The sequence below is a fragment of the Indicator indicator genome, unplaced genomic scaffold (genome assembly GCF_027791375.1).
Source record: "Indicator indicator isolate 239-I01 unplaced genomic scaffold, UM_Iind_1.1 iindUn_scaffold_170, whole genome shotgun sequence".
NCBI lineage: Eukaryota > Metazoa > Chordata > Aves > Piciformes > Indicatoridae > Indicator > Indicator indicator.
In genome coordinates this window covers 42,648-66,734 of record NW_026539260.1, presented here as the reverse complement: position 1 = coordinate 66,734, position 24,087 = coordinate 42,648, and the positions used below count along the sequence as shown (strand labels likewise).

General features: G+C 50.4%; 1 protein-coding gene across 1 annotated transcript in view; it reads right to left on the bottom strand.

The window, feature by feature from the left end:
* Positions 1-2,702: 2,702 nt before the first annotated feature.
* The window catches only part of LOC128980423 (sucrase-isomaltase, intestinal-like), a 47,433-nt gene continuing 26,048 nt past the window's right edge, over positions 2,703-24,087 (bottom strand). The window contains exons 15-24 of the mRNA XM_054398896.1: positions 21,978-22,149; positions 21,028-21,144; positions 19,862-20,016; positions 18,264-18,348; positions 11,930-11,986; positions 10,618-10,742; positions 9,371-9,459; positions 8,398-8,447; positions 4,164-4,334; positions 2,703-2,765 (exon numbers count right to left, since the gene is read on the bottom strand). Coding sequence (XP_054254871.1) covers positions 2,703-2,765; positions 4,164-4,334; positions 8,398-8,447; positions 9,371-9,459; positions 10,618-10,742; positions 11,930-11,986; positions 18,264-18,348; positions 19,862-20,016; positions 21,028-21,144; positions 21,978-22,149 — 1,084 coding nt within the window. The remainder of the gene's footprint in view (positions 2,766-4,163; positions 4,335-8,397; positions 8,448-9,370; positions 9,460-10,617; positions 10,743-11,929; positions 11,987-18,263; positions 18,349-19,861; positions 20,017-21,027; positions 21,145-21,977; positions 22,150-24,087) is intronic.

The window sequence follows — 24,087 nt, the reverse complement described above, 5'->3', positions numbered from 1 at the left end:
CTTCCGGCCCAGGTCTGAGGCCTACTTCCGGCCCAGGTCTGAGGCCTACTTTCGGGCCTGGTCAAGAGCCTACTTCCAGGCCTGGTCTGAGGCCTACTTCAGGACCTAGTCAAGAGCCTCCTTCTGGGCCTGGCTTGAGGCCTGCTTTGAGGGCTGATCAAGAGCCTCCTTCCGGCCCAGGTCTGAAGCCTATTTCCAGGCCTGGTCTGAAGCCTCCTTCCCGGCCTAGCTGGGAGCCCAGCCTGGGTCTCCAGTCTGGCCCCGGGAGCAGCCCCAGTGGCAGCCTGGAGGACTCAGGGCAGCATCACTGCCCCAAACAGGAGGCACCAGGGGAGGCCCAGGGCCAGCTGGGGGCACTCTGCCGTGTCTGGAGGCCTTGGCCCTGAGCTGCGGATGCTTTGGGCATGGGGGGGGAGGGGAGGAGAGAGGGGTGAGGGGAGGAGAGAGGGGGGAGGGAAGAGGTGGGGGAGGGGAGAGGAGGGAAGGGGAGGGGGAGGGGGTTCTGTGTCCTCCCAGTAAGCAACTGGGAGGATGATGGAGGAGGGGAGCTGGGAGGAAGGCTCCTTGTGAGGGGTAGTAGGAGGTAAGGGTTTGATATGGGGGGACTGGGGAGGAGGAGGAGGATGGTTGGAACTGGTTGTAATGGGGGGAGGAAGACTGGTTTGAACTGGTTAGACTGGGAGGAACCATCACACTCCTGGGAAACCTTCCAGCCTTGAACTGGGGGAAACTGGGAGGCAACTGGGAATGACTCTGGGTGACCTCAGAGGGAGGGGAAGGGAGAGGGAGGGGAAGTGGGGAGGGGCACGGGGAAAAAAAAAAAAACCCTAAAGATTAAAATGCAGAAAGAGTTCAATTTTTGGAGGCTTCTTCCCACCCTCATCCTCCCCCCCCCCCCCCCCCCCCAAATGTCTTCTGACACTGGGAGGTGCTGGGAGGTACTGGGATGGTGCTGGGAGGTATTGGGAGGTGCTGGGAGGCCCTGGGATGGTGCTGGGATGGAGCTGGGAGGTGCTGAGATGGAGCTGGGAGGTACTGGGATGGAGCTGGGAGGTGCTGGGAGGCACTGGGATGGTGCTGGGATGGCGTTGGGAGGTGCTGAGATGGAACTAGTAAGTGTTGGGAGGTACTGGGATGGAGCTGGAAGGTGCTGGGAGGTACTGGGATGGAGCTAGTAGGTGTTGGGAGGTACTGGGAAGTATAGGGAGGTACTGGGAGGTATTGGGAGGTGCTAGGAGGTAGTGGGAGGTGCTGGGATGGAGCTGAGATGTGCTGGGAGGTATTGGGGTCCATTGGAGGTCCCTGGGGTTTAATGAGGGTCTCTGGGGTTCATTGGAGCCTCCTGAGGTCCATTGGAGGTCCCTGGGATTCACTGGAGGCTGCTGAGGTCCATTGGAGATCCCTGGGGTTAGACCTCAGGTCCTCCAAGGACTCTATGGTTGCTATGGGCTGAGATAGACCTCAAGTCCTCCAAGGACTCTGTGGTCATTATGGGCTGAGATAGACCTCAAGTCCTCCAAGGACTCTATGGTCACTAGCAGACCCCCCCCCCCCCCCCAAATCCTGTCTTCAAGCATCTCCTTCCTTTTCCACACCCATCCAGGTTTGGATGGAGGCTCCTGAGGTTCACTGGAGGTTCTTGGGTTCCATTGGAGGTTTCTGGGATCTATTGGAGGCTCCTGGGATGCATTGGAGTATCTTGAGGTGCATTGGAATCTCTTGGGTTCCATTGGGGGTTTCTGGTATCTACTGGAGGCTCATGGGATCTAGTGGAGGATCCTGAGGTCCACTGGAGGTTCTTGGGGTCCATTGGAGGATCCTGAGCTTCATTTGAGGTCCCTGGGGTCCATTGTCCTCCAGTGCTCTCTGGTTGTTATAGGGTTAGCCAGGCTAGAAGTCCTCCAAGGACTCTGTGGTCACTATGGGATGAGATAGACCTCAGGTTCTCCAAGGACTCTATGGTTGCTATGGGGTGAGATAGACCTCAAGTCCTCCAAGGACTCTGTGGTCACTATGGGGTGAGATAGACCTCAAGTCCTCCAAGGACTCTATGGTTACTATGGGGTGAGATAGATCTCAAGTCCTCCAAGGACTCTGTGGTCGCTATGGGATGAGATAGACCTCAAGTCCTCCAAGGCCATCCATCCATGGCTCCATCTCTGTTCTTGGGTCTTTTTTTGGCCTGGAGGGGGCAATGAGGAAGACCCCAAAGAGGACCTTCCAGCTGGGCCAAAATCCCTTCCCCCCCATTCCCCATCCAGGGATCCCCTTTGGCAAATCCCAAGGCAGGGTTGGCTTGGAGAAACCCAAACCCCCAAATGGATTCCTTGGGGCAGTGTTCAAGGGGAAGGGTTGGAGGAGGAGGTCTGGTGGAAGATGTCCTTGGGGGTGGGGGGGACCTTGGAGCTGCTTGACTCTGGAGGTCCTTTCCAACCCCTTGGGATTGATGGAGGAGGAGGATTAGCGGTGGGGATGGAGGGAGGAGGAAAGTTGAGATGGACACCAAACCACAGCCAAAGTTTGAACACCCAAGGGCTGGTCAGGAAGGTCCAAGAGGCAGGAGGAGAAGGAGAACAAAAAAACAAACAAACACCAAAACCCCCAAAAAGAAACCACAACAACAATAAAAAAACAAATTTGTGAAGGTCTTGAGCAGGACTTCTGTGGCCACCAAACCTCAGGAGGTCTTGGGTTTGCTTCTTTCAGCTCCACTCCAACCTGTAGTCCTCTCCCAGCTCAAGCTCCAGGTTGGTGATTTCCAGGACCTTGGAAACAAAAAACCAAAAACCAAAACCAAAACCAAAACTGAAACCAAATCAACCCAAAACCAGGAGGGACCCAGCTCTGAAGAGCTCCAGGGGTTGGTTGGACCTCAGAGGAGAAAGCAGCTTCTGGTTGGTTCCAGGTGGGGGTTGGAAAGCCTCCAGAGATCATTGAGTCCAAGTCCATCTTTGCCAGAGCAGAGTCAAGCCAGGAGAGGTCACCCAGGAGGGGTTGGAAAGCCTCCAGAGATCACCAAGTCCAAGCCCACCCCTGCCAGAGGAAGGTCAGCCCAGGAGAGGTCACCCAGAAGGGGTTGGAAAACCTCCAGAGATCACCAAGTCCAAGCCCACCCCTGCTAGAGCAGAGTCAACCCAGAAGAGGTCACCCAGAAGGGGTTGGAAAGCCTCCAGAGATCACCAAGTCCAAGCCCACCCCTGCCAGAGGAAGGTCAGCCCAGGAGAGGTCACCCAGAAGGGGTTGGAAAACCTCCAGAGATCACCAAGTCCAAGCCCACCCCTGCTAGAGCAGAGTCAACCCAGAAGAGGTCACCCAGAAGGGGTTGGAAAACCTCCAGAGATCACCAAGTCCAAGCCCACCCCTGCCAGAGCAGAGTCAAGCCAGGAGAGGTCAACCAGGAGGAGCTGGAAAGCCTCCAGAGATCACCAAGTCCAAGCCCACCCCTGCCAGAGGAAGGTCAGCCCAAAAGAGGTCACCCAGGAGGGGTTAGAAAGCCTCCAGAGAAGACTCCACAACCTCTCTGGGCAGCCTGCTCCAGGCCTCCTGCACCCTCACACCATAAAGGATTTTTTCCCTCCATGACCCTCCAAGGTCCTCCATCCTGAATGACTCTCAAGCCCTCCAAGGTTCTCCATTCCTCCCTGACCTTCAAGGTTCTCCATCCCTCCAAGGTTCTCCATCCCTCCATGACCTTCAAGCCCTCCAAGGTTCTCCATCCCTCCAAGGTTCTCCATCCTTCCATGACCTTCAAGCCCTCCATGGTTCTCCATCCCTCCCTGACCTTCAAGCCCTCCATGGTTGTCCATGACCTTCAAGGTTCTCCTTCCCTCCAAGGTTCTCCATCCCTCCAAGGTTCTCCATGCCTCTCTGACCTTCAAGCCCTCCAAGGTTCTCCATCTCTCCAAGATTCTCCATCCCTCCCTGACCTTCAAGCCCTCCCAAGGTTCTCCATCCCTCCCTGACCTTCAAGGTTCTCCATTCCTCCAAGGTTCTCCATCCCTCCCTGACCTTTCAGCCCTCTCCAGCAGCTCTGTCCCCAAGCTCTGCTGCTCCCTGGGGGTTGCTCTTCCCCAGGTCCAAGGCTCTCCCTTGGTGACCTCCATTCCACTTCTCCTTCTTCTCTTTCCAAGCCAGGAGGTCCCCAGAACCCCCTCCTGACTCACCTGGGTCTGGTTGTGGTAGGTCACAATGTGAGGAGAAGGAATCTCTTGGCCCTTCTGGGTCACTGTCACCTTCTGGGCACCTGAGGTCACCCCCAAGACCTTCACCTGGGTGAACCTCAGCTGGTTGGGATCTGTATAGCCATGGTGCAGGACCTGCATCTCCAGAACGTTCTGAAGGGAGAGGACAAAGGTTCTCCATCCCTCCATGGCCCTCAAGCCCTCCAAGGTTCTCTATCCCTCCATGGCCCTCAAGCCCTCCAAGGTTCTCCATCCCTCCATTGTTCTCCATCCCTGCAAAGTTCCCTTCCCCTCCCCCTCCCCTTCCCCTCCCCCTCCCCTTCCCTTCCCCTCCTGTGGCAGTTTAGGCTGGGTGCCCCCTGCCACTGCTACATGAGATACACCTCTGGTGTCCTGGGTGCCCACCCAGAGGGGTGGACACAGGAAATGGCGTATTTCTACCCATAAATCCTGCACCCTATAAGGCCATCTGCAGAGTCATTCTCTTCCTCTTTCTTCCCTCTGCTCCCATGGGAGATGTCCTCTCTTATCGGGTAATGCCGGGGGAGTATCTCAGGCCTCTTAGGCCTGTCTAGGCCTAATGCCAGGAGGAGAATGGAGGGGGGGCAGTCTGAGACCTGGCCAGCCTGAGACTTGCCTAGCAGTGGGAGGGGGGGGAAGGAAGAGCCCTGAGGGGTTGGGTAGACCCTCAGGTGGGAGGAAGGGAGGACTGGGAAGCTTTTGGGAATCCTGTGAGGGGATTCTGTATGCTTTAGGATGTTCTTTTCCACTATGCTTTGTAGTTTGTAGTTTTCTGTAGCTTCACCAATTTGCTTTTCCATTTAAACTTTTCCATCACTCTCCAATCCGTTTCCCTGTGTCATTCTTTTGTCCCTTTCGGGGCAAGAGATGTTCTGGCTGGCCTCAAACCAGCACAGATTTTTGGTAGCAGAGGATGGTTCCTGCGGGGCTCTGCAGGTTGGTTTGGAGAGGTGCAGGGGTGGAAAAGTTAAAATGGTATCTGGGCGTTGTTGTTTCTGGTGGCTGGGCTCAAGGCTTTGTGCTGGCGCGATCGTGTGAGCGTTTTATGGGTTCCGAGGGGACGCCCTGGTGCATAGCGGTGGCGTGGAATCCTGTCTGCCCTTCCAAGCGGCAGCGGTGATTTTGTAGCCATTTGCTTCGGGGGAAAAGCTTAAGAATGCGGTGCCTGTCCCTTTCCCTTTTGTTCCCCGCGGCGCCAGCGGCGAGCAGAGCGGCGCGGAGCCGAGGAAGGGGGAGGGACAGTCGGAAGCAGACCAGGGTCGGCTTGTCCCGCGGCGGTGGGGGCTAGCCGCAGCGGGAGGTGAGCGATGGCTCCCGTAATCAAGAGGGCGAGCGGTGGCTCCAGTTCAAAGGCTGCTTCCGAGGGCCCAGGGAGCGAGTATAGCTTTGGCTGGAAAAGCCGCTCGTGTGGCCCGAGGGGTGGCGGCGGTTTGGATCTGTACCGCGGCTGCAGAGGTGACGGCGGCTCTCGCTGTTATCTCTCCCTTGACTTTCGGACGCGTTCCGAAAATGGCGCCTAAGCACCTGGCTCCGCCTCTCTTCTCGGCGGGTTGCAGTGCAGCCACTCCCTCTCTGGGGGAGGGCTGTGTAGCCGGATGCCTCCACGCCTCGGTGCGCTTATCGCTCAGGAGGTGCGGCAGCGTGCCTGCGCGCGGCGGCGTGCCTGCGCGCGGCGGCGTGCCTGCGCGCGGCGGCGTGCCTGCGCGCGGCGGCGTGCCTGCGCGCGGCGGCGGCGTGCCTGCGCCTGGAAGCGATCAGCACTTGCGTTGGGAAAGGTCCGTGACTGAGAAGTTGTGAGGTTGTTTCCAGGTGGCCAGGATGTCCGTCGGACCCATGAAGAGTTCACCGTGCAGAAGAATGAACTCTGCGTCGCTGGGAGGTTCCACCAATGAGGGAGAAGAGCTGGACTGAACTGTGACCTGAGCCCGAGGGAGAGACTCTTCGGAAGGACGCCCAGATGAGGACCTGGACTTTGCCAGACGTCATCTAAGGACTGTTCTGATTTGATGATATGTTTTGGGTGCAGGAATTATGGGTATGAAATAAGGGGTGGAATGTGGCAGTTTAGGCTGGGTGCCCCCTGCCACTGCTACATGAGATACACCTCTGGTGTCCTGGGTGCCCACCCAGAGGGGTGGACACAGGAAATGGCGTATTTCTACCCATAAATCCTGCACCCTATAAGGCCATCTGCAGAGTCATTCTCTTCCTCTTTCTTCCCTCTGCTCCCATGGGAGATGTCCTCTCTTATCGGGTAATGCCGGGGGAGTATCCTCAAGGCCTCTTAGGCCTGTCTAGGCCTAATGCCAGGAGGAGAATGGAGGGGGAGGCAATCTCAGACCTGGCCAGCCTGAGACTTGCCTAGCAGTGGGAGGGGGGGGAAGGAAGAGCCCTGAGGGGTTGGGTAGACCCTCAGGTGGGAGGAAGGGAGGACTGGGAAGCTTTTGGGAATCCTGTGAGGGGATTCTGTATGCTTTAGGATGTTCTTTTCCACTATGCTTTGTAGTTTGTAGTTTTCTGTAGCTTCACCAATTCGTTTTTCCATTTTAACTTTTTCCATCACTCTCCAATCCGTTTGCGTGTGTCATTCTTTTGTCCCTTTCGGGGCAAGAGATGTTCTGGCTGGCCTCAAACCAGCACACCTCCCCTTCCCTTTCCTCCTCCCCTGCCAGCTGATTAGGAAAGAAATTTGCCCTGAGGTGAATTTGACAGAAGAAGGAAAAAGGTTCAGAAGAAAAAGAAAAAAGAAAAGAAAAAGAAGGGAGGAAAGAAAGGACTAAAGGAAACATTTTCACCATTCCAACCTTTTTTCTTGTTTGTTTGTTTTCAGTCAACCTTTTTTTTCTTTTTTTTTTTGTAGTCAACCTTTTTCCTTTTTTTTGTATCCAACCTTTTTTTTTTGTATTGAACTTTTCTTCTTTTTCTTTTTTTTTGCATTCAACCTTTTCTGTTTGTTTTTTTGTATTGAACTTTTCTTCTTTTTTTTTTTGTATTCAACTTTTTTTTTTTTGCATTCAACCTTTTTTGTTTTTTTTTTTTTTTGTATTCAACTTTTCTTTTTTTGCATTCAACCTTTTCTGGTTTTTTTTTGTATTGAACTTTTCTTCTTTTTTTTTTTTTGCATTCAATCTTCTCTGTGTTTTTTTTTTTTTATTCAACTTTTCTTTTTTTTTTGCATTCAACCTTTTATTTTATCTAATCTTTTTTCTTTTTTTTGGTATTCAACCTTTTTTTGTACATTCAACCTTTTTTCTTTTTTTTTTTGCATTCAACCTTTTTTGTTTCTTTTTTTTATCCAACGTTTTTTTCATATTCAACTTTTTCTTTTTTTTATTCAGCCCTTTTTCTTTTTTTTTTGTATTCAACTTTTTTGTAGCCAACTTTTTTTTTAATCAACCTTTTTTTAATCAACTTTTTCTTAATCAACCTTTTTAATCAACCATTTTTAACCAACCTTTTTTTAATCTTCTTTTTTAATCAATTTTTTAAATTAACCTTTTTTAATCAAGTTTTTTTAATCAACCTTTTTAAATCAACTTCTAATCAACTTTTTTTAATCAACTATTTTTAATCAACATTTTTAAATCACTTTTTTTTATCCACCTTTTTTTAATCAACCTTTTTAATCAAACTTTTAAAATCAACTTCTTTTAATCAACTTTTTTTTAATCAACCATTTCTTAATCAACTTTTTTTAATCAACTTTTTTTAATGAACCTTTTTTTAATCAACTTTTTTTAAATCAAATTTTTTAATCAACCTTTTTTTAATTAATTTTTTAATCAACTTTTTTTAATCAACTTCTTTTTTTATCAACCTTTTTTTTAACCAATTTTTTTAATCAACCTTTTTTTAAACCAATTTTTTTAATCAATCTTTTTTTTAACCAACTTTTTTAATCAACCTTTTTTTAATCAACCTTTTTTTAATCAACCCTTTTAAAATCAACTTTTTTATTTTAACCAACCTTTTTTTTTTTTTTTCCTCTTTTTTTTTAACCCTTTTCTTTTCATCAACCCCATTGGAAGTGACACTTGGCCAAATCTTGTTTTTGTTTTTTTTTTTTTTTTTCTGTCCTGGTTTTAGGAAGAGAAGGATAGGGATGGAGGGGAACCATCCCTCAAAATTCTCATTCATGAAACTGATGAATCAAAAATCAGAGTCTGTTAAAACAAATATATCAACAAAGACTTACATTGGAGACCCTGAAGTCATAGAAGATGTAGGTTTGGAGCTCAATGGTACCTAAAATGTGGAGGAAATAACCAGAGCTGGGGATGGGGCAGGGAAGGGAAGCCAGGAGAACCTCTTCCATGACATTTTTGGGCCAATCCTTCCAAGATCAATCATTTGCTTGGCAGCAGAACTCAACTCCCAGAATCTTTTGTGTTGGGAGAAGGCTTTTTCAGGTCCTGGAGTCCAACCTTTCCCCCCTCTAGCACTGCCAGGGTACCACCAAACCCTGGCCCTCAGCACCACATCTCAAAGACTTGGAAACCCTCTCCAAGGATGAGGACTCCACCTGGGCCAGGCTTTGACAACCTTCAAGGGGAAGAAATTGGTCCCCTTGGTCAACCTAAACCTCCCCAGGGGCAACCTGAAGCCATTTCCTCTTGTCCTATCCTTTCTTCTTTAGAAGAGACCAAGCCCCACCTGGCTCCAACCTCCTTGCAGGGAGCTGTAGAGAGCAAGGAGGTCTCCCTTCAGCCTCCTCTTCTCCAGCCTCACCACCCCCAGTTCCCTCAGCTGCTTCTCCCCAGCCCCTTCCCCAGCTTGGTTGCCCTTCTTCTGGACCTGCTCTAGCCTCTCAATGTCCTTCTTGGAGTTGAGGGACCCGAAACTCAACCCAGGACTCAAGCTGTGGCCTCACCAATGCCCAGGCCAGGGCAGGGTGGGGAGGGCAAATCCCCTACCCTGCTCCTGCTGCCCACACCCTTGCTGATCCAGGTCAGGCTGCTGGTGACCTTCTTGGCCACCTGGGCATCCCCCTGAGGTCATCTCCAGCCTGCTGCCAGCCAGCAGCCTCCAGAATCCTTTCTCTGCTGGGCAGCTTCCAACCACTCCACCCCAAGCCTGGAGCCTTCAGAGGGTGGTGGTGACCCCAGAGAAGGACCCAGCAGCCCTTGGCCTCCTTGAACCTCATCCCATTGGCCTCAGGGAAGACTCACCTGTGGATTCTCCATCATCCCAGAATAACTCCCCAGCTGCTTCCTTCTTGTCATCCAGGGCAACGATGAGGCCCAGAGGGTTCTTACGGCTGAGAAAACAAAACCAAAACACCACCAAAAAGTTTTTTTTTTTCTTGGGGAGTGCTCCTCCTGGGCAAGGCTGGAACCACCAGCACCAAGCTCTCAAAACCTTGAGGATTTCACAGAGTATCAGAGGTTGGAAGGGACCTCAAGAGATCATCAAGTCCAACCCAACCCCTGCCAAAGCAGGAGCAGCTTAGGGTAGTCTGCAGAGGAAGCATCCAGGTGGGGTTGGGAAGGCTCCAGAGGAGGAGACTCCACAACCCCACCCTGGGCAGCCTGCTCCAGGGCTGACTGTCAAGAAGTTTCTCCTCATGGTGAGGTGAAATCTTCTCTGGTCAAGTTGGAACTCATTGGTCCTTGGCTTGTCACTGGGGGGCACCCAAAAGAGCCTGGCCCCCTCCCCTTGACCCCCACCCCTCAGCTATTGATAGGCATTGATCAGATCCCTCTCAGCCTTCTCCTCTCCACTCTCTCTGGGCACCATTCATGTCCTGTCTCTGGGCCTGGCCCTCCAGCCAGTTCCTGACCCATTTCAGAGTGAATCATTTTCATCATAATTGTTAGTATAATTATCATCATCATCATCATCTTCATTATTATCATCATCATTATCATCCTCCTCCTTCTCTTCCTCATTATCATCCTCCTCCTCCTCATCATCATTATTGCTACTATTGCTGTTGTTGTGCTGCTGCTGCTGCCTTTGTTCTCTGGTTTTTTAACCCTGCAACCAGGTGGCCCCAAGTCCATCCCTGACTCCCTCCCCCTGTTCCCCACAACCACTTCCCCCCAACCCCTTCCCCTCAACACCTTTCTCCCAACCCCTTCCCCTCAACCCCTTTCCCTCAACCCCTTCCCCCAACCCCTTCCCCTCAACTCTTTCCCCTTAACTCCTTCCCCCCAACCCCTTCCCCCAATCCCTTCCCCCAATCCCTTTCCCTCAACCCCTTCCCCTCAGCCCCTTTCTTCCAACCCTTTCCCCTCAACCCCTTCCCCTCAACCCCTTCCCCCCAACCCCTGCCCCTCAACCCCTTCCCCCAACCCCTACCCCTCAACCCCTGCCCCTCAACCCCTACCCCTCAACCCCTGCCCCTCAACCCCTTCCCTTCAACCCCTTCCCCACAGTGTGCTGGAGGCCAGGCTGAGCCTGCTGCAGGCTGTACCTGGCCACAGTGGTGGTGGCTGGCTGCTGGGCAGGGAAGATGTGGCCCCCACGCAGGTGCAGTCCCATCTTGTCTGCAGGAAGGTACAGATCCACCCACTGCTTCCTCTGGCCAATGCTTGCTCCCTGATGCAGAGGAGAAGAAGGAAGAAGAGAAGGAGGAGGAGGTTGCATTACTGGCTCCTGAGATTTCTCTCAGTCTTTCCTTTTCCCTTCTTTCCACACAACCCCAGGGCCCCAGCATGGTGGAGTTGGGAAGGGACCTCTGGAGCTCACCCAGTCCAACCTCCCTGCTCCAGCAGGGCCAATCCCTAGCAGCTTGCCCAGAAGCACAATGGCTGGGAGGGGTCTGGAAGCTCTGCAGAGGAGATTCCACAACCTCTCCTGGGCAGCCTGCTCCAGGCCCTCCAGCACCCTCACACCAAAGAGGTTTCTCCTGATCTTCAGATGGAGCCTCCTGGGTGCCAGTTTGTGCCCCTTGCCCCTTGGCCTGGCCCTGGGCACCTCTGAGCAGAATCTGGCCCCAGCTTCTTGCCCCCCACAGCTCCTTTAGCTCCTGCTGAGCATTGCTCAGCTCCCCTCTGGTGCTGCTCTTCTCCAGGCTCTCCAGCCCCAGGGGCTCCTCACAGAGCTGCTTCAGGCCCCCCAGCTCCTTCCCAACCTCCCCACTGGACTCTCTCCAGGAGTTCCCTTTCCCTCTTGACCTGGGGAGCCCAGAACTGCTCCCAGTGCTGCACATGTGGCCTGGCAGGAGGGACAGGGATCTGCTGGGGAAAGCCCAAGAGAGGGCTGTGAGGATGATGAAGGGACTGGAGCTCTGCCTGGTGAGGAGAGCCTGAGAGCCCTGGGGGTGGTTAGTCTGGAGAGGAGAAGGCTGAGAGAGGATCTGATCAATACCTATCAATAGCTGAGGGCTGGAGGGTCAAGAGGGAGGGGACAGGGACAGGCTCTGCTCAGTTGCACCCTGGGCTAGGACAAAAGGCAATGGATAGAAACTGCAGCACAGGAGGTTCCACCTCAATGTGAAGAGGAACTTCTGCACTCTGAGGGTCCCAGAGCCCTGGAGCAGCCTGCCCAGGGAGGCTGTGGAGTCTCCTTCTCTGGAGAAGGCTTTCCAGCCCCATCTGGATGTGTTCCTGTGCTGGATTCTATGCTCCTGCTCTGGCAGGAGGGTATGGGGGGGGGGGGGGTTGGAGTGGATGATCTCCAGAGATCCCTTCTAACCCTTCACATCCTGTGAACTTGTGATCAAGAAGCCCCCAACCCTCTCCCACCCCCCTCCACCCCCCTCCCCAGTTGCTTTCCTTACTCACCGAGTCATAGTCGTACCAGACAGCATCAGGGATGTAGGCCTGGATGACCTCCACTCCCTGCAAGTGAAACACAGGGAGTTGCTTTCACCCTCCAGAGGGACCTTGGAGAGGTGGGCACAAGCCAACCTCATGAGGTTCAACAAGACCAAGGGCAAGGTCCTGCAGCTGTGTCGAGGCAATCCCAAGCACAAATCCAGGCTGGGCAGGGACTGGCTGGAAAGCAGCCCTGAGGAGAGGGACTTGGGGGTGCTGGGGGATGAGAAGCTCAACAGGAGCCAGCAGTGAGCACTTGCAGCCCAGAGAGCCAAGCAGAGCCTGGGCTGCAGCAGGAGCAGTGTGGCCAGCAGGGCCAGGGAGGTGATTCTCCCCCTCTGCTCTACACTGGTGAGATCCCACCTGGAGTACTGCATCCAGTTCTGGAGCCTCTGTTACAAGAGGGATATGGACATGCTGGAAGGTGTCCAGAGAAGGGTCACCAGGATGAGCAGAGCACCTCTCATGTGAGGACAGACTGAGAGAGTTGGGGCTGTTCAGTCTGGAGAGGAGAATTGATCTTCTTGTGGCCTTCCAGTATCTAAAGAGGGCTATAAGAAAGCTGGGGAGGGATTTTTTAGGCTATCAGGTAGTGACAGGACTGGGGGGAAATGGAACAAAGCTGGAAGTGGGGAGATTCAGACTGGACGTGAGGAAGAAGTTCTTCAGCATGAGAGTGGTGAAACCCCAGAATGGGTTGCCCAGGGAGGTGGTTGAGGCCTCATCCCTGGAGGTACTTAAGGCCAAGCTGGATGAGGCTCTGGCCAGCCTGATCTAGTGTAGGAAGCTAAGCAAAGCTTTGAGCAACTTTCGAGAAGGCTGTTTGGTCTTTGAGTTGGAGAGGATGTGAACACCTTGGAACTGAAGAGAAAGACAAGGCAGAAGTTGACTGGATGTGGTAAGAAGCTTGTTTGCCAGGATTAACCTATTGTGTGCTTTGCTTGGACCCGTGTCAGTGCAAGGAGAGCCAATGGGGATGTGGCAGCTCTGTGTTAGAAAAGCAGATAAGTTGACTGTGTTACAGAGTAGTAAGCTTAGGCTGGTGCTTAAGCTCTGCCTTTGCTTAGGCTTTTGCTTGTGCTCAGTGCTTTGCTTAGCTGCTTGGGCAATAAATAATTTTGCCTTTCACAGTAAGAGTCTTCTTGTCTTGTCCTCACCCGGAAGCAACATAACACAGCCTAGGAGATGAACATGACTGCTACAATTATGAATGGTGACCCCGACGTGATACAATGGTGACCCCGATGTGATACAATAATAAATGGTGACCGCAACGAGATACAACTCTAAATGGTGACCCCGACTTGATACAACTATAAATAATGACCCCGACTGCTACAATTATGAATGGTGACCCTGACGTGATACAATGGTGACCCCGATGTGATACAACTATAAATAATGACCCCGACTGCTACAATTATGAATGGTGACCCTGACGTGATACAATGGTGACCCCGATGTGATACAATAATAAATGGTGACCGCAACGAGATACAACTCTAAATGGTGACCCCGACTTGATACAACTATAAATAATGACCCCGACTGCTACAATTATGAATGGTGACCCCGACGTGATACAATGGTGACCCCGATGTGATACAATAATAAATGGTGACCGCAACGAGATACAACTCTAAATGGTGACCCCGACTTGATACAACTATAAATAATGACCCCGACTGCTACAATTATGAATGGTGACCCTGACGTGATACAATGGTGACCCCGATGTGATACAAATATAAATGGTGACCCTGACGAGATACAACTCTAAATGGTGACCCCGACGTGATACAACTATAAATAATGACGACTGCTACACTTCTAATGGTGACCCTGACCTGATACAACTATAAATAATGACCCCGACTGCTACAATTATGAATGGTGAACCCCGACGTGATACAATGGTGACCCTGACGAGATACAATTATAAATGGTGACCCCGACGTGATACAACTATAAATGGTGACCCTGACGAGATACAATTATAAATGGTGACCCTGACGTGATACAACTATAAATAATGACCCTGACTGCTACAATTAGAAATGGTGACCCCGACGTGATACAACTATGAATGGTGACCCCGATGTGATACAATTATAAATAATGATGACTGCTACACTTCTAATGGTGACCCCGACGTGATACAATTATAAATAATGACCCCAACTGCTACAATTATAAATGGCAACCCCAACGTGATACAATTATAAGTGGTGACCCTGACTGCTACAATTAGAAATGGTGACGCCGACGTGATACAACTATAAACGGTGACCCCAACGTGATACAACTATAAACGGTGACCCTGACGTGATACAATTATAAACGGTGACCCCGACGTGATACAACTATAAACGGTGACCCTGACGTGATACAATTATAAACGGTGACCCCGACGTGATACAACTATAAACGGTGACCCTGACGTGATACAATTACAAACGGTGACCCTGACGTGATACAACTATAAACGGTGACCCTGACGTGGTACAATTACAAACGGTGACCCCGACGTGATACAACTATAAACGGTGACCCCAACGTGATACAACTATAAACGGTGACCCTGACGTGGTACAATTACAAACGGTGACCCCGACGTGATACAACTATAAACGGTGACCCCGACGTGATACAACTATAAACGGTGACCCTGACGTGATACAATTATAAACGGTGACCCCGACGTGATACAACTATAAACGGTGACCCTGACGTGATACAATTACAAACGGTGACCCTGACGTGATACAACTATAAACGGTGACCCTGACGTGATACAACTATAAACGGTGACCCTGACGTGATACAATTACAAACGGTGACCCTGACGTGATACAATTACAAACGGTGACCCTGACGTGATACAATTATAAACGGTGACCCCGACGTGATACAACTATAAACGGTGACCCCGACGTGATACAACTATAAACGGTGACCCTGACGTGATACAATTATAAACGGTGACCCCGACGTGATACAATTACAAACGGTGACCCTGACGTGATACAACTATAAACGGTGACCCTGACGTGATACAATTACAAACGGTGACCCTGACGTGATACAATTATAAACGGTGACCCTGACGTGATACAACTATAAACGGTGACCCCGACGTGATACAACTATAAACGGTGACCCTGACGTGATACAACTATAAACGGTGACCCTGACGTGATACAATTACAAACGGTGACCCTGACGTGATACAACTATAAACGGTGACCCCGACGTGATACAACTATAAACGGTGACCCTGACGTGATACAATTACAAACGGTGACCCTGACGTGATACAACTATAAACGGTGACCCTGACGTGATACAATTATAAACGGTGACCCCGACGTGATACAACTATAAACGGTGACCCTGACGTGATACAATTACAAACGGTGACCCTGACGTGATACAACTATAAACGGTGACCCCGACGTGATACAACTATAAACGGTGACCCTGACGTGATACAATTATAAACGGTGACCCCGACGTGATACAACTATAAACGGTGACCCTGACGTGATACAATTACAAACGGTGACCCTGACGTGATACAATTACAAACGGTGACCCTGACGTGATACAACTATAAACGGTGACCCTGACGTGATACAACTATAAACGGTGACCCCGACGTGATACAACTATAAATGGTGACCCAATGTGATACAATTATAAATAATTATAATATATGTTATAATTATAAATAATGACCCTGACTGCTACAATTAGAAATGGTGACCCCGACGTGATACAACTATAAAGAATGACCCCAACTGCTACAATTATAAATGGCAACCCCAGCGTGATACAATTATAAGTGGTGACCCTGACTGCTACTATTATAAATGGTGATCCCGACGTGATACAACTATAAATAATGACCCCGACTGCTACTATTATAAATGGTGACCCTGACACGATACTATTTTAAGTGGTCACCCCGATGTCATAGAACTATAAATAGTGACCCCAACTACTACAATTATAAATGGTGATCCCGATGTGATAGAACTACAAATAATGACCCTGACTGCTACAATTACAAATGGTGACCCTGACGTGATATAATTATAAATGGCAACTCTGACATGATACAATTATAAATGGTGATCCTGACTGCTACAATTATAAATGGTGTCCCCGACATGATGCAATTATTAATGGTGACCCTGACGTGATACAACTATAAAAAATGACCCCAACTGCTACAAAGATAAATGGTGACAATTATAAGTGGTGACCCTGATGTGATGCAATTATTAATGGTGTCTTTGACTGCTACAATTATAAATGGCGACCCCGATGTGCTGAAACTATAGTGATTCTGACTGCTACAATTGGAAATAGTGACCCTATTGATGTGATACAACCATAAATAATGACCCCAACTGCTGCAATTACAAGTGGTGACCCCGATGTGATACAATTAAAAACGGTAACCCTAACGTATCTCCACTCGGAAACAACTGTGGAGATGTGTGCTTGCCCCCATCAATAATGGCGGTCCCAATGTGACCCTTGTGGGGTTCTCAAGGGACTAATTTCCACGGAAGAGTGGCCACTGATGGTCCCCAACTTAGCTTAGCAGGACGTGAAAAGAGGGTTAAAGGTCCAGATGAAATTTAAAGGCAAGAAATGCTTTTGCCTTTCACAATAAGAGTCTTCTCATCTTGTCTTCACCTGGAAACACCGTAACAAACAGCCTAGGAGAAGAACACTACAGCTACAATTATAATCTAATGTGAGGTGTCCCTGCCCATGGCAGGGAGGTTGGAACTAGATGATCCTTGTGGACCCTTCCAACCGTGACTGATTCTATGATTCTGTGATTCTATGATTCTGTGATTCTATGATTCTCGATACTCTGATTCTATCATTTTATCATTCTTTGTTTCTATGATTTTTAGGGCCAGGCTGGATGTGGCTCTGAGCAACCTCCACTAGTGCAAGGTGTCCCTGCCCATGGCAGGGGGGTTGGAACTGGATGATCCTTGTGGTCCCTTCTAACCCTGACTGATTCTATGATTCTATGATTCAAGCCTCCAGCGAGCCAAGAAGGTAGACCAACTGTGAGTGGCTGCCAGGTGCTCACCCAAGCTGCTCTCTCCCTTTCCCCTCCTCAACAGGAGAAAACCCACAACAACAAGAACAACAAAAACAACCCACAAAACCCCAAAGTTGCCCAAATATCATCATACTATGGTAAGAAGAAACCAACCACCATTTCCCCACAGCCTTTTTTGTTCGCAGTTCCTTTCCTGTTTTGCACAAAACCACAGAATGGACTGGGTTGGAAGGGAACTCCAGAGGTCACCCAGCAAAAACTGCCTCTACAGTCAACAGGGACATCCTCCACTAGATCAGGTTGCCCAGAACCCTCTCCAGCCTCACCCTGATTATCTCCAGGGATGGAGCCCAAAGCACCTTCCTGGGTAACCTCTTCCAGCATTCCATGAGGTTCTACAATGATGCCCAAGAGGGAAGGGAACAACCCAGGAGTCATTCTGGCTCCCTGGATAACCTCTTCCAGCATTCCATGAGGTTCTACAATGATCAGTGACTCAGAGGATGTTAGGGGCTGGAAAGGAGCTCTGAAGACTTTCAAGTCCTCCTCCCCTGCCAGAGCAGGACCATGGAAGGAGAAGGATTCATCACAGACTACATCAGGCTGGAAGGGAGCCTCCAAGCTCCTCCTGTCCAACCCCCACCTGCAGTCATCAGGGACACCTCCAGCTAGAGGTGGCTGCCCAGGGACACTGCAAGGCTGATCTTCAACTTCTCCAGGGGATGGGACCTCAAACCTCAGCCCTGGCAATCTCTTCCACTCTCTTACCACCCTCAGTGTGTAGAACCTCCTCCTGATGTCCAGCCTCCCCTGCTGCAGTTTCAGGACCTTGCTCTTCATCTTATCCCCACAGGTCCCTCCTCAGCCTTCCTGTGGGTCCCCTCCAGGGACTGGAAGGTTGCCCTAAGGTCTCCAGGGAGTCTTCTCCTCTCTGCAAGCTGAACAGCCCCAATTCACCCAACCTGTCCCCCACAGAAGAGGTTCTCCAGCCCTCCGCTCCTCTTGGTGGCCTTCACTGGACCCACTCCAGCAGGTCCACATCACCCTTGTGTCCAGGGCCCCAGAGGGCAGCTCAAAATCAAGGAAATAAAAGGAGGAGTTGACCTGAGGGTCACAAAATTCAACTCCTAGGGGGGGAGGTTTCCTGGAGAAAAAGTGAGGCTGGGGTCTCAAGGTGGCCTCATGAGGAGGCATCAAGTTGAGACCTACTGGATCAAGGACAGGGCTGATGAGGAGCCCAGGACCCCACAGGAACTGCCTGTCCACGCTCCAGGTGGCATTTTCAGAGTAGAACCTAAAGGAGAAGGAAATCAGAGGCATTAATTGTGCTGGCTAATTACTGACCTATTAATTAACAACAGAGGAAGCAACCCTGATGGCCCAAGGGCCTTGCTGGCCTAGGATCAACCACTGGAAAGCATCAGATGGTGGTCACCATGGGGAGGGTTGGAGGAGACCTCTGGAGCTCACCCAGTCTGGGTAATTAATTATCTATTAATTAATATCATCCAGTCTGGATAATGAAGTATCTATTAATTAATATCATCATAATCAATCAACCCTAACGGCCCAAGAGTTGTCTAGGATCAACCACTGGAAAGCATCAGATGGTGGTCACCATGGGGAGGATTGGAGGAGACCTCTGGAGCACACCCAACCTGGGTAATGAATTATCTATTAATTAATATCACCATAATCAATCAACCCTAATGACCCAAGGGCCTTGCTTGTCTAGGATCAATCACTGGAAAGCATCAGATGGTGGTCATCATGGGGAGGGTTGGAAGGGACCTCTGGATCTCACCCAGTCCAACCTCCCTGCTCCATCAGGGCCAACCCCCAGCAGCTTGTCCAGGAGCACAATGGCCAGGGGGGGTTGGAAGCTCTCCGGAGAAGGAAACAACACAACCTCTCCTGGGCAGCCTGCTCCAATCCCTCCAGCACCCTCACACCAAAGAGTTTTCTCCTGATTTTCAGATGGAGGCTCCTGGGTGCCAGTTTGTGCCCTTGCCCCTTGGCCTGGCCCTGGGCACCACCGAGCAGAGTCTGGCCCCAGCCTCTTGCCCCCCACAGGTCCTTTGCTCTTGCTGAGCATTGCTCAGATTCCCTCTGGGGCTGCTCTTCTGCAGGCTCAACAGCCCCAGGGGCTCCTCACAAACCAAAATAAAGCAAACCAAAATAAACCAAAACATAACAAACCAAACCAAACCAAAATAAACCAAACAAAAAAAAGGGCAAACCAAGTTAACCCAAAACATAACAAACCAAACCAAAATGAGACAAACCAAACCAAAATGAAATAAAACCCAACCAAACCAAACTCAACCCAACCCAGCCAAACTCAACCCAACCCAGCCAAACTCAACCCAACCCAACCAAACTCAACCCAACCCAACCAAACTCAACCCAACCCAACCAAACTCAACCCAACCCAACCAAACTCAACCTAACCCAACCAAACTCAACCCAACCCAGCCAAACTCAACCCAACCCAGCCAAACTCAACCCAACCCAACCAAACTCAACCCAACACAACCCAACCAAACTCAACCCAACCCAACTCAACCCAACCCAACTCAACCCAACCCAACACAACTCAACCCAATCGAACCCAACTCAGCCAAACTCAACCCAACCCAACTCGACCCAACCCAACCCAACCCAACCTAACTAAGCTAAACTAACCTAACCCAAAGCCAAATGACTAACCCAAACCCAAATAAAGTTATAATCGATGAGAGCCAAAGCCAAGCAGAGCCCTTTGGGGAGCTCTTGGAGCAGAAAGCCCTGAGGAAGGTGGAACTCACTCGTGGAGCAGAGGCCTCAGCACTGTGTCCCCTCGAGTGTGAGCTCGGTAGAAGAGGCTGTAGAGGTAGGGCAGCAAGGTGTAGCGGATGATCAGGTAGTGCTTGGAGGAGTTCACCAAGAGTGAGTCGGCTCCAAAGACAGCTGGGTCCTGGGGCTGAGAAGAAATCAGTCGTTGGCCTTCTTGTTGTCATTATTGTTGTCATTGGTGGTAGTAGTAGTAGTGGTGGTGGTAGTAGTAGTAGTAGCAGCAGCAACAGTAGCACTCAGTATTATTATTCAGCAGCAGTAGTACTAATTGTTACTACTGTTACTACTGCTTTATTGGTGTTAGGGTTAGTGTGTTAGTATTGATTTAGTGGTAATAGTGTTGATTGCAAAGTAGTAGTAGTATTGTTCTCAAAGTAGTAGAAGTATTAGTATTGATGCATTAGTGTTAGTATTAGTGTTAGTAGTAGTGTTAGTGTATTAGTGTCAGTGTTAGTGTTAGTGCTGGCATTGATTTGGTAGCAGCAGTATTTAGTAGCATTATTATTAATTGTTACTACTGCTACTATCACTGTTACTATTGCTTTATTGGTGTTAGTGTGTTAGTATTGATTTAGTGGTAATAGTGTTGATTTCAAAGTAGTAGTAGTATTGTTCTCAAAGTAGTAGAAGTATTAGTCTCGATGCATTAGTGTTAGTATATTTATTAGTGTTAGTATTAGTGTTAGTGTTAGTATTAGTATTGGCATTGATTTAGTAGCAGCAGTATTTAGTAGTAGCATTAGTAATTGCTACTACTGTTACTATTATGGTTACTATTGATTTATTTGTGCTAGTGTTAGTGTGTTAGTATTGATTTAGTGGTAATAGTGTTGATTTCAAAGTAGTAGTAGTAGCAGTGTTCTCAAAGTAGTAGAAGTATTAGTATTGATGCATTAGTATTAGTGTTAGTGTTAGTCTTGGAATTGATTTAGTAGCAGCATTAGTAATAGTATTAATTCTTACTACTGTTACTATTATGGTTAGTATTGATTTATTTGTGCTAGTGTTAGTGTGTTAGTATTGATTTAGAGGTAAAAGTATTGATTTTGAAGTAGTAGCTGAGGTTCTCCAAGCCCTTGGATCCTCTTTGGGGCCCTCCTCAGAAGTCACTTAGTGCCCACCCTGGGCCACCACTCACAGCACACTCCTCCGAGTTGTGGTTCCTGGAGAAAGGGTAGAAGGCTCCGACCTGCATCCAGCGCCGGCAGAGCTCCTCAGTGGTGTCCATGAAGAAGCCACAAATGTCTGCTCCAATCTTCAAACAACAAGAAGGAGGAGGAGATGGTTGTGTGGAGAGCTGCACCTCTGCTCACCATCCAAAAAAAAAACCCCAAACCCATCCCCACACGCAAAAAAGCCAAGAACAACAACAACAAAACTCCAAAACCAAGGAAATTGAATCAATTTCTGTCTGATTAGTGGAACCATAGAATGGTCCAGGCTGGAAGGGACCTCCAAAGGTCATCGAGTTTGAGACACTCTACAGGCAGCAGGGACATCCCCAACCAGATCAGGTTGCCCAAGGCCTCATTGAGCCTCACCTTGAATATCTCCAGGGATGGAGCCTCAACCACCTCCCTGGGCAACCTGGTCTAGTGTTCCACCACGCTCGTGGTGGAGAACTTCTTCCTGAGATCCAATCTCAATCTGATCTGCTCTAGCTTGAAGCCATTGCCCCAGGTCCTGTCCCTGCAGGCTGCTTTCCAACCACTCTGTCCCCAGCCTGGAGGATTCATGGGGTTGTGGGGACCCAAAGAGCAGGACCCAGTACTTGACCTTGCTGAGCCTCATCTGACTGACCTCAATCTATGGATTCATCCTCTCCAGGTCCCTCTGCAGAGCCTCCAACCAGAACCCTTTTCCCACCAGGCTGCTTCCCAACCACTCTGCCCCAAGCTTGGAGCCTTAATGGGGTTGTGAGGACCCAAACTGCAGGATCCAGCCCTGGGCCTTGTTGAGCCTCATCTGACTGACCTCACCCCATGGACTCATCCTCTCCAGGTCCCTCTGGAGAGCTCTCCCCCGCCCTCTTGTCATTATGGATTCCCCCCCACTGCTGAGAAGGTACCAAACCAGCTGCTTCCATACATAGGGGATTCCAAAGAGGCCAAATTCCAACATTCCAGGTATGGCCCACTTGAGGTCATCCCATGATGCTGTGTTGTCCCCCAGCCAGTGTCCTGTGAACTTCCCAGAGCCTGCAAAAGTGGACCTGGAGAGGAGGAAGCTGCGCTTGCCGGGGAACACGGCTTGGATGGCTCTGGAAGAGGAGAGAGGAGAAAAAAAATGTTTGGAATGGGGAAAAAGACAAAAAGAAAAAAAGGAAAAGTTAAAAATCTGTAAGGAGGAAAGGTCCTGAGGCTGCTTGGTCACTGATGACAACCTGGGGAGGCTCAGAGGTGGAGCACAACCTGGGGAGGCTCAGAGGTGGAGCACAACCTGGGGAGGCTCAGAGGTGGAGCACAACCTGGGGAGGCTCAGAGGTGGAGCACAACCTGGAGAGGCTCAGAGGTTGAGCACAACCTGGGGAGGCTCAGAGGTTGAGCACAAGCATCAGGATGCTTGATCATTGTGAGGAAAAAGGATCAAGCATGGATCAGGATCAAGAATGGATCCTGATCAGCTATGGATCACAATCAGCCATGGATCATGATCAGCCATGGATGAGGACAAGACAAGGATTCTGGTCAAGCATAGATCCTGACCACCAATGGATCCTGACCAGCCATGGATACAACCAATAATGGATCCTGATCAGCCATGGATCCTGATCAGCCATGGATTCCAATCAATCAATGAACCTGACCAGCCATGGATCCTGATCAGTCATGGAATCTCATCCAGACTGGTTTGGTTGGGAAGAGAACTTTCAAGGCCATGCAGTCCAAGCCTGTGCAGCCAGCAGGGACATCCCTAACTGGATCAGGTTCCTTCAAGATCCAAACAACCTGACCTGGGATGGTTCCAGGCATGGAGCAGCTCTGAGCCCCAAACACAACCTGACCTGGGATGGTTCCAAGGATGGAGCAGCTCTGAGCCCCAAACACAACCTGACCTGGGATGGTTCCAGGCATGGAGCATCTCCCACTCCTCTGGACAACCCTGCTCCAGCCTCTGCCCACCCTCAGTGTCAACCATTTCTGCCTGCTGTCCACTTTCCATCTCCCTCTTGGAGCTTCAGCCCATCTCCCCTTGGCCTGTCCTCAACAGGTCCTGCTCCAAACTCTGTCCTCAGCTCTCTGCTCAGTCCTTGAAGCACTGCAAGGCCACCAGAAGGTCTTCCTGGAGTCTTCTTTTCTCCAGGCTTCACCACCTCCCTCAGCCTGGCCTCCCAGCATGGTTGTGACCTCCTCTGGCTCTTCTCCAACAGGTCCCTGGCCCTGCTGTCCTGAGGGTGATGCAATGGAGCAGAACCTTCTGCCCACACTGCTGCGGACCGGCCCTGGAGATGGTTGGTTCTGGGTTGGGAGGACTCAGTGCTGCCTCATGGAATGGTTTGCGTTGGAGGAGAACTTTAAGGTCACCCAATCCAACCACTGACACAACACTGCCAAGATCCCCTCCCCACCTTCTCTTCTCCAGACCTAACAGCCCCAGGGGCTCTCAGTCTTCCTCAAGAGCTGAGATGTTCCTGGCCCTTCATCATCCTCCTAGTCTCTACTGGACCTTCTCCAGCAGCTCCCTGTCCTTCTTCATCTGGGGAGCCCAGAACTGGACACAACATTCCTGGTGTGGTCCCCAGCAGGGCAGAGCAGAAGGGGCAGGAGAACCTCCCCTAGTCCTCCTGGCCACACTCTTCTTGCGGCCACCAGGCCACATTGCTGGCCCATGGAGAACTTTCTACCCACCAACATTCCAAGGTCCTTCCCCATGAAGCTGCTTTCCAGCAGGACCACCCCTGGTGGTCTGTCCTGGTGCCTAGGGTTGTCCCTTCCCAGATGCAGGACTCTGCTCTTGCCCTTATTGGACTTCCAGAGGTTCCTCTCCCAGCTCTCCAACCTGTACCCAGGGATAGGACAAGGACCAAGGGGCACAAGCTGGAACCCAGGAGGTTCCACCTCAACGTGAGGAGGGACTTCTTCACTCTGAGGGTCCCCGGAGCCCTGGAGCAGGCTGGCCAGAGGGGTTGTGGAGTCTCCTTCTCTGGAGAAGACTTTCCAGCCCCATCTGGATGTGTTCCTGGGTGACCTGTGCTGGA